Below are 10,527 nucleotides of genomic sequence, written 5' to 3'. Positions count from 1 at the left end.
AAAAACTATTTTGAATTCTGAAGATGAATTTAAATACTTACAATGTATTTGTAATTTTGAATTTGGAATTTGAATCCGGTTCAAATCTGGTTTGTGAGAGGCGATCTCAGGAGAGACGGACTGATGGAGGAGATACGGAGAAGATCTGGAATTTGAATCTGGGTATGCTTGATGCATCTTTTATATGTGTTGGAAGGGCTATAATGGTCATATTATTACGAATTTTTTGTTAGTTGGTTACAAAATCAATAGTTTTTAAAAGTAGGGTATAGGTTAAAAGGTGGCATAAAAATAGGGTACGACTGCAAATCCCCCATTATATTTTACGTTGGACAAAACTGTATTACAATTACTTTCTTAATTTTTAGGACGGTAGAATAGCCTAAATGACACTTATACTTATGCCACGTTGTCATACTGGTCTCCAAACGCTCGATGGCCCAATACCACGTGTATAATAAACTTATTTGCTCTCTCAAAAATAAGGTTTTTTTATAGCTACATTCTGAGTGATTTTTTTTTTTTTAATCAGACTAGTCATGTTGTCATTCTTCGTGATTGCTAAAACGGATATATGTTAATTGAGAGGTCATTATGGAGCTTAAGGTTAAGGGAATTGTTTGTACGTCGAAGTTGAATTAAAAAGTAAACAAAGGTCAAAAGACATAAATATGTATGATAGAATACCGTTCGTCATATGTGTGGTATACTGTTTTGTACCGTAGCTTGGTTATGGCTTTCTACTTGTTCACCTGGAGATTAATATACTTCTTAATTACCCAAAAAAATTGAATGTCTTAAACCAGGTTCATAAAGAAATCCCACAAGACAAATGAAGGAATGCCAATTATTGAAGAATTTGGGAAATGTTATCTTTATGATTGATTCCAATATTTGACTAGAACTCTTGCTCTGAGTAAAGGGTAGTTCTTCAGTATAAAACACGACTCAATTACAATATTCGGAAAAAATTCAAAAATTGGAAAAAGAGAAGCAATGAGATGAAAGAATTGCTACATAAATAGTGTAAAAAGGGCAAAAATATTCTTTCTGTGCTGTAACAACTTCTGAAGCAAAGCGCTCCCTATTCTTCAGCTTCCAAAAATTATAGTTTCATCATTTTGAGCACCATATTATCCATCAACAAGACGACCAAGATTCAAACCTCATCGCGCAGCTTGTGGCCTGGTAAAATCAAAATATAGTCCACTTTACAATAAATCATATAAAAGGTAAAAGAAAAGAAATAAAGAAGAAGAAAAAGCTCGGAAAGAAAATACAGATGAGAAAGAAACTCGCTTTTACACATCACTATGACATAGTTGTTAGTCTTTTCATCAGAAGTTTTAAGAGAATTACCAGTGTTAAAAAGGACTGGACAATCATTGGATTGGTGAAACTTTTCATTTGCAGAATATCACTTCCTCACGAATGGTTTTTGGCATACAAGTAGTCGCTGGTCACTTCCGTTCTGGAGGTCGATCACCCTAGCTTCCCAGCGGATTTGGGCAGCTAACGTCCGTGCTTTCTCTATGGGACCCAATGTATCAGAAAGAATAATCCATCCCTGCAATAAGTATTCTTACAATTCAGTGCAAACTGCATGTTCAACTGAAGGTGCTATGTCGACAAGACTAGGAAAATAAGAGTATCCAATTGAGAAAAAACAAGCTACCATTTGAAGAAAGAGTAAAGCAAAAAAAATTCAAAGAGAAGAGATAGCAAAAGAATATTACCTCGGGCCTTAAAATACGATCCATCTCCAAAAGTAGTTGAAACATGCTGCATTTTTGTGAAACAATATGGGAAAGGAGCTCATTCGCATGGAGCAAATCATATGTTCGGGGATATGTTGGAAAAGGTTCGCACCTGGTTAAAATTTAGAACAACATTAAAATCAATCACCAGAATATTTCAAGCATAGAGCAATAAAAGCAGTTCAACATGCTTTATGAGATATCAACTGAAAACCACGACTGCTATTTCAAGAATATATCCGGGTGAAAATACAGGTCAAGCCTCTAATGGTGCTGCCTTTCTGATGTTATTTCTATTCTTCTCCTCTAATGGTGCTGCCTTTATCTATTACTATTAATTTTCTCTTCATGAACCATATAATGACATGCCTTTTCTTCATAAAGGAAGCTGCAATTCTTCATAAAATTATAATTGCTTCCACTATACTAATATGAAACAGGAAATATATAATAAAATTTAACTATCAAGCAAATTAAAGAAAATAAGAACATCCGCGTCCATACTCTGTAACTTTAACATATTCACCACATCCAAGCACATGTATATTTCAAGTCCTTTTTACATTTATAACCATATCTCACCAGTTATGCAGAATACCGGCAAAACCTCGATCAAGAATGAGTGGAAGCGTATTACGCGCCCCAAGAGGCACAACATTCATCACCCAAACCGCTTTGCTTGCCTCCATCAATGCAGCACTAAGACCGCCATAATGAGCATTCATGTCCATGACATTCCGTACCATATTATACGGAGGCAATGGATCATCATCACCTGGCCTTTTCGGATGGTCAGAGAAAATTAAGGGTGACAGCAAAGACCAATAATTTCTCAAAGCTAATTTCCAGAAGTCTGAATCCTCAAAGAAATCATCAGGATGGAGCCCTATCACAAAGCAAAAGATTGGTAAGAAATTGACTGCTAAAAATAAAGGGGCAAAATGACCAGAAATTGGAGAATGAAGATAAAAAGGAAAATGTTGCAATGACCAATTTTATTTTATCTTTTACGAAAAAGAGAACACTCACCATGAATTTCAAGCTCAGTGGAGTTCAGAGGATCAGATTTGCTATGAAGTGGAACCCACCGGTGACTGGTTGTCCCGGATATACAACGTGCGAGTGGTTGGTAATACAATTGCATATCATTTCCTTTACAAACTGGTATATCACCCTGCCTGCTACATTTAAATGCAAATTCTCATCGCATAAAGGTACAACTGTAACTTAAAAGGGAACGAAACACACGAACATTAACACCTGAGCATAAAGGGCCTTTTCCCTTTGGTATAGGGATAGGGGCATATAATAATTTATAAATAAGTGCACAAATGGAAACAGCTTCAAACCTATCCATGAACATAACAGAAACAAAGTATTTTATCAGAACAAAAGCACTTCTATTTACACCATTAGGAAAGTCTTAATGGGGTGTATGTAGGGGGGCGGTGGAGGAGAAATTCTTTTAACAAAACATAGCCTCCTGTATCGTATCCACACAGAAAAAAGAAGTCTTCTTTAATAGGTATTCTGTCCAGAGTTGAAACTCTACAGTCTACAGTACTTCCCTTCTTTTTTTGTTCTTGAAAATTAGGTTTTTCTAGTATTGAATTAATTAGTCAGAAGCAGCTTTTCAGAAAAATGAGAAACCGGACATAGTGAGTAAATGAGCACATGCATTAGCTATCTCAGTAGCCTTACCTGGATGTATAACACTGAGAGTCAACTGTCTTCTGCCAAATAAAGGTCTCTTCTTGTTGTGCCAAAAGAGACCAACAGAGCTTCTTAGTGAATTCTTCCAATGGACTAGACGTGCTTCCCTTCTTTGCACCGGTAGAACTATCCTGTTGCCGGGTTGTGGGTGAGGTTAAAACAAAGTAACCTCCGGGCTTGAGTAAACGATCAATTTCAATAAGAAACAGCCCATCTGTTTTGTCAAATCATCATTAGATTCATGCTATTAAATTATTTTCACGTGTTAACAGGACTAGTATGGATATTTAAATGTTTAGAAGGCAACCCGATATCTGAAATTGTTACATCACGATAGTTGAAAGAGCAAAAGAATATGCTTTTCATTTTCTCTACAGGAAAAGTGAAGGAACAAAATCAACTATAGACTAGAATGCACCCATAAGTAAGAAACTGGTGCTAATTTAAATGAGAAATATGTATTTAGCTCCAGCACAGCAGTAAAGGCCAATAATCCCACACACACGATGGTCTTAGCTTCAGGTCAGCTGCCAGCAGCTTCAGCGGAGGTGAGACAGAGCCAATTTTGAATTTAAAAAGAAAATTGAAGCAGGACACTAACAAAAATCTCGCTGCATAGGCAATATGAAGCAACATTAATCTATTTGGAAACCATGTTAAACAATGTCGGAGGCCAATTATAAAACACATGGGACGGAGTATGTGTAAGTTTAGCAGTGAATTCGCCAACCGACATCATTAAATAGACATAAAAATGAAGTAAAGATCAGTTAATACATGGAAAATACAAATATAATATGTTTAATCACACATAAATGACTGATGGAAAACCATACTTTTTCAAATTCACAACTGCGGCAATACCTTTGCTGTCCCAAATGATTCCACACTGAGCACAGTGAACCATGTCATAGGACAATGATGGAAATGGAAGCTGTTTAGAAATAAAATTGCCGATGACTGCTGGAAGTCCTCTCTCGAGTACTAACTGAACTTGGCTACCAGATGGCTCATATGCTGCCACACAAAGAGCCATCAACTTCAGCGAGAGTAGGTGGGCACCAAAGCTACCAAATCCGCAACCAATATCCAGCACGGTGCTCACCTGTTATTTCATAAGAGAACGAAAATATATCTAAGAGTGAAATCTATTCTGCATAACATCATTCGCAGACAAAGCATTGATTTTAAAACCTGTGAACATACAAACAAGTAACAAATAAGGATGTGTTTAAGTTAAAGAAGAACAAAAGTTGAACTTACACCGGCTTGAAGAAGCTCTGTATCACTTCCCAGCCCAATCATCTCTGCGATAAGGTGAGAGTAATCTTTGACACCATCAACAATCATTCCATCCTCTGAATGGAAAGCAATTTGATTCTCTTCCAGTAACATTAGCCTGAAAAGGAAAAAAAATCAAATGACCAACTTTAAAGAAGGCATACAAATTTGTCTTTAAGAATCTATTACCAAAAATAAACCAACCCAAAAGAGGTAAAAACTTAAAACACGTGATTATAAACGCACTATTTGAATGATCATCTGAATTTCTCCAACTATACCTTTTTGTCATGCTTCCGGAAGAAAGGAACTGATCTTTGGTTAGCTTCACATTTCCACTCCATATGACATCCCTACCTGCTGGCCAAGTCAGCGGAATCTTGTAATCCTTAGGAGGACGAACCAAACAATCTTGGTGTTCCCGCGGTAACTCACAGTGACGATCAAATTCCTCCCCGTCTTTAAGCCCAGTTAACAAGTTTGCAGATACATTATAGCAAGGCACATAATTCTCTCTCTCCTTTCCACAAAGACCAACATCCTTTATCCGATTAGCTCCCAGAGAAATACTTTTTAGCTCTAAATAATCGTTTCTTGCTTGCTCCTTTAGCTTTCTATAATTTGTATAGATATCAGGCTTCGCGGAGGAAGTCACCGAATCAAATGTACTAGAAGAAGATGATCCTAACAATGCTATTAGAACAAATACACTGACCAGACACAAGAGTATCCAGTTGAGTGGCGGTCTAGGACCGAAAATTAATGATAGTTTATTGAGCAAAGGGCTTCTCATGGCCAAGTTTCAAGAATCCCTTTCGAAAATCGAGTTGAGAAGACCGGTAGATGGTAGCTATTGTTTCAACCTAAACCTCCAAAAACTATGAAAACTATAATATATCATCAGAGACCATCTCCCATATATATCACCCAAAATCCAAACAATTTCAACTGGCATCTGTTTAAACCACTACCTAAACTCAACATAAAGAAATTCCCCCAATCATGCCAAACTAGTCAAGATAATAATTTGGCAGAATTTCAATCCCATAAGTCTCCACAATCACCAAAATATAACAAGCAAATGCAGATCAGTGAAAAGCCCCTCCTAAAAGATTATGACACATCAACTACCAATTATCAAAATTAAAACTTTACACAATTCTCACACAGAACCACTCAAAACAATGCCAATTCTGAAACAACTCTTTCTATTATTCCCTTATAAACAAGCAATCCAAATCCTCAGATCACCTGCAAAAAAAAAACACCAAATTTGATCATAAAGAGAATGAAAATGAAAATACCAATTAAGATCAAGATTCAAAATTCTCAGCATTTCCAGCATGAGAGTCAAAAAGATGAAAACCCCAGATCAGATCCACATCCAAAATGTCAAGAGAATAAAAAAATCACATTTTTTAACCAAAAAAAATTTGATCTTTACATAGAAACAACAACCATGAGAGCTTAAAGATTAGGGTTTTGTTGTTTGTACCTCAAAAAGATGAGTTCTTAATAATGGGGTGTAGAAATGTAATGTAGAGGGTGTCTCTCAAATTTTGTTATATATATGTATTTGTTATGACAGTTGCAGAAAGTTATGCAGAGTTGGGATTGGCCATTGAAATATATAAAAGAGAGAGAGAATGAAAAAGAAAGAAGTGGGGGGGGGGGGCAGCTTTTTGGTTAATGGAATGACAGAGAGTCCTATCCAAGCGTGAGTTCTCTATTAATGGGGTATTCAAAAACTCCTATATTAGTGTGTGTTTGTGTTTACAGATCAATTACAGAGGTTCGCACATTGAGAACTCACACAATCTCATAATTACAGGGGAATAATTGTGCTTAATATCTTTTTCTTTTCTTTTTTCCTCTCTTTTTTCTTTTCTTTGGGGTGGTTACCGGCCTAGCGGGGGTGGGGGCCGCTTTTATTTTACTTTAATTTATCTATTATTCTTTTTTTTTCGAACTATTTCACCAGACTATTACTAAATTATACTTAACTAATGCATATTTTTATCTTAATTTATTACTAAATCATGATAAATTAGTGGGCGTTTGGACATGAGAATTGTAAAACTTCAGAAAAAAATTAGAAAAAAAATTCAAGTGAAAATGATATTTGAAATTTAGATTTGTGTGTTGGATATGGATATAATTTTTGGTTGTTTTTGAATTTTGGTGACTGATCTGAAGTGAAATTTTGAAAAATAGCTTTTAGAGTTTTTCAAATTTTCGAAAAATTCTGAAATTCATCTTCAAATGAAAATCAAAAATTTTATGGCCAAAAACTGATTTCAAAAAAAAGTATTTTTTATAGCTAAACGGCCCCTTAGTATGACTTGATGTAAATATTTGGTAGGGTAAGTTTTTACCATAATTAACAAGAGCTCCCCGAGTTCAGATCTTGAGAATGAAATTGACTTTGATAGAGAATGTTTTACCGAAGTACCGCTTTTTAACTCTAATCTAAATTAATCAAGTAAAAAATCCCAAAAAAAAATTTAAAGAAAAGCATGAGGTGGATGCCTTTTTGAGAAGTTTTGAGGTATTGTTTATTTTTGGGGTCTATTTATCTATATACAGATTACTTTTTTGCTTTATGAGGTTGTTTTGATTTATTAGATAATTAATGAACTAACAATTGGCAAAAAGTATGTTTTACTATATTAGTCATTTTGGAGTAGAAAAAGGAAAATGTGAAAGTAGATCTAATAATGGTAAAATAGATAAAAGGAAGCAACAAAACTTCTTTAATTTGCTTGTTTCTTAAACTCATGGATTCAAGTATATGCATGGGAAAGGAAAAAAAAATAACAGTGTCTTATTCTATCTTAAATGAATAAAATACTCACATACAGTCTCCATTTAGTAATATTTAAAAACAATTTGACTAAATTTACTTAAACGTAATTAGCAGGTAAAACAATGCCAAATGGAGGCCAACTTTTTGAACTTTTGGCTGTATATCTAATGTCCTTGTCCACTCATATCATACAGCTTAAAATCCAAGATATTTAGATAGTGACACATTTTATATTGGTTTATTAAATTGATGTCGGCTCCTTCCCTCCAAAATTAATTAAATTTTAATAAGTAAGAATTATGGGAGCACTTAAGCTGACCTTACATAAAGTTATGAGACCATGGATATAATGATGGTAAAAATTACATAAAATAATTAACGATGACGTTTCATTAAAGAAAGAATAGTAGAAAAAATATTTTTGAATTGTCACTATTTATTGCACAATTGCTGCTCTCAAATGCACACGCAAGTATACGTAGTCGACAAGTAATATATGATTGTAAGTCCAGATATCGTACTCACAAGGTGTGATTAACTATCAACTAAATTAAACTAAAAAATTAATCTATTCAAGCGAATCTTAACGTATGAATATTTAGCTAAATTAATCTAGAGTAACAAATTAAAAGAATAAAGAAAACAAGTTGACGAATTATAGAGACGAATTCAATGTGAGTGAATATTCTAGAGTTATGAGTTAGCTAACAATCCCGTTAAGTGTTCTACTTAAATCGTCTAATTAATTTTTCCGATTTATTGGTTGACATGGTTAATATTGCTCGTAGCCTTCTCCCGAAGTACAACTCGCTTATTCAAGCTAATCTAACGCCTATATTCCAATGGAATTAGAAATAACAAGAACACATTAATAATTCCTGTATAGTAACCAAGCAAGGCGATTAGGTATATTCCTATCCTAACCGCAAATCCGCCCCTCCTCAGAGTTAAGATCCCCCGTCAGAGTTAAGATCTTGCTCTACTCAATCTTATATGCAATCTAGAATTCCCTCTCCCGAGTTCAATACTAGATTCGTAGATAGTATTCAATTGGTGATTAAGCAATCAAATAATTAAGTGCAAGATTGAATAAATAAACCAATATGATAAAATAATAAGAACAATTTAAACTTCAAACTACAACGTTCATGTAGCACCCAAAACTCTAGAACTAATGAACTATGAAATTAAAGAAAGACAAGAGAAGAAAAACTAGTTAGAAGCCTCCTCCAAACGTGGTATGTGTTCCTCCACGTGAATTCCCCTTCAAAGTATGTTCCCCTAGGTATAAGATGTGTCAAAAGTTCTCAAAATAGCATTTTTACATGTATTTATACCAAGTAGGATCGGGCCTAGACAGAACACCCTTTCTTGCGCGAAATAGGACTCTGGCTCTATAAAATTTGCACAGGCGCGCCGCACGCTATGCTGCACAGTACGGCGCGATAGTGGGAAACTTGAGAGAGCTTGTTTCTGATGCTTGCGTGAAATTACACTACTGTGGCGCGGTAGTGAGAATTTGCGAAAATGTAAAACATGAAAGTTGTAGCCCTTTCAAATAGCTTTCCAACGATATATTGTGGAGCCCAAATGGAGTTCTGAGCGAAAAGTCATGTACATTTTACTAGACAATGCGCCGTATGCCCGCTCGATTCTTCGTTTCATTCTTAACTATCATCCATTGATCCCCGAACACTATCTCAGCTTAATTCTTTGGGCTTTTACTCAAACTTCAAAGCTCTAAAATCACTTGAATTCATTCTATAATGCCTACATAGACCGGAATCACTCCTACAAGGCATAAAACACATATTTAGTGCAAAACACTAGCGATTAAAGCTCAAACTCAATTAAAATGCAGTAAACTAAAGTGTAATAAGCGATTAAAATATGCAATTATAGTCTATCATCAATAACACACCATTATAGAGCTCCCAAAAAATGCCCCTCAACTCAACTTTAATATTATTAAATCTGATTTTTTTTTTATTACAACTATAATGATAATGTGCAACGAAAGCAAAATGACAATAATTGGGCATAATTTGTTTTCTTGCTGATATACCGTACTTATTGCAGTATATAGGACCAAAAAGAGGAGCTAATACGTGTGTTTTGATCATCTCCGCAAGAATTTAAGTTATATATATACTAGCGATATCTTGAAGATTTTTTATACTATTAAAGTAACTTAACCTATTATAGCCCGTTAATTATTTTAATAGCTTACTGATCAATACTCCCTCCGTTCCGGTTTATTACCTATTTCTTTTTTGATCCGTTCCAAAAAAAATGACTTCTTTTTAAATTTGGAAACAATTTACCTTAAACTTACAATTCTACCCTTAATGAGAAGCTTCTATAACCACACATAAGGGAGTTCAAACCGAACCGGAAAACCGCACCAAACCGAAAAACCAAACCAAACCGATTAAAAAACTCGACTAAGTTTGGTTTGACTTGGTTTGGTATTGAGTAAAAAAACCCGAACCAAATCGACATATAAATATATAAATTTTATTTATATTTTTAAGACTTTAGAGTGATTTTTCTTTAGAAAATGTAGAAATATTTGGGATCCTCTCATGTATTAACCTTGAAAGCGTAAATTAACGAAAAATTATTGTTAGACGACTAAGAAAATAACTATCATGTGTTACTAAAAAAATTCTCCCATTAAAATATTTTAATAGATCATATGTTTGTCAATTTTTTCCATATTTACTAAACATAGATTCACTTATCAAAGTTTTATCTATAATTTTAACAAAGTAATATTCATATAACAAAAAAAATCGGAAAACGCGAAAAACCCGACAAAACCGGACCAATCCAACGATATAATTGGTTTGGTTTGGTTTTGATAAAAACTGATCCAATCCTGTCCATGTACACCCCTAACCACACAAATACTCTAGCCCCCTTTTGACTTGTTTAGGATCACAAATTCCAAAAGTCTTCATTTTTTCT

At 34.5% G+C, this 10,527-nt stretch overlaps 1 protein-coding gene across 2 annotated transcripts; it reads right to left on the bottom strand.

Annotated features, from left to right (window-relative positions):
- Positions 1-858: 858 nt before the first annotated feature.
- On the bottom strand, positions 859-6,452 carry LOC104226983 (probable methyltransferase PMT5). 2 transcript variants are annotated; one of them, XM_009779108.2, is made up of 10 exons: positions 6,247-6,452; positions 5,033-6,002; positions 4,734-4,869; positions 4,335-4,575; positions 3,459-3,684; positions 2,787-2,938; positions 2,340-2,643; positions 1,737-1,869; positions 1,360-1,567; positions 859-1,185 (listed from the first exon to the last, which is right to left on the bottom strand). In XM_009779108.2, exons 2-9 carry the CDS (start codon positions 5,542-5,544, stop codon positions 1,418-1,420), a joined length of 1,854 nt encoding a protein of 617 aa, XP_009777410.1. In that variant the 5' UTR covers positions 5,545-6,002; positions 6,247-6,452; the 3' UTR covers positions 859-1,185; positions 1,360-1,417. The 2 variants fall into 2 exon arrangements, with proteins under 2 accessions (XP_009777410.1, XP_009777411.1); XM_009779109.2 differs by having other exon boundaries at positions 2,787-2,935.
- Between the last annotated feature and the right edge of the window lie 4,075 nt (positions 6,453-10,527).

Source organism: Nicotiana sylvestris, chromosome 10, assembly GCF_000393655.2.
Source record: "Nicotiana sylvestris chromosome 10, ASM39365v2, whole genome shotgun sequence".
Classification (NCBI taxonomy): Eukaryota; Viridiplantae; Streptophyta; class Magnoliopsida; order Solanales; family Solanaceae; genus Nicotiana; species Nicotiana sylvestris.
Note: the sequence above shows the minus strand (reverse complement) of the source record. Positions and strands in the feature narration are given on the sequence as shown.

What these genes read in the sequence shown, in the direction of transcription:
- LOC104226983 (XM_009779108.2), bottom strand. Translation starts at nt 5,544, where the DNA reads ATGAGAAGCCCTTTGCTCAATAAACTATCATTAATTTTCGGTCCTAGA. An exon ending in CAGAGCTTCTTCAAGCCGGT is followed by an intron (nt 4,576 to 4,733) that starts GTAAGTTCAACT and finishes ATGAAATAACAG; the next exon opens with GTGAGCACCGTGCTGGATAT. An exon ending in GCCGGTATTCTGCATAACTG is followed by an intron (nt 1,870 to 2,339) that starts GTGAGATATGGT and finishes AATTTTAACCAG; the next exon opens with GTGCGAACCTTTTCCAACAT.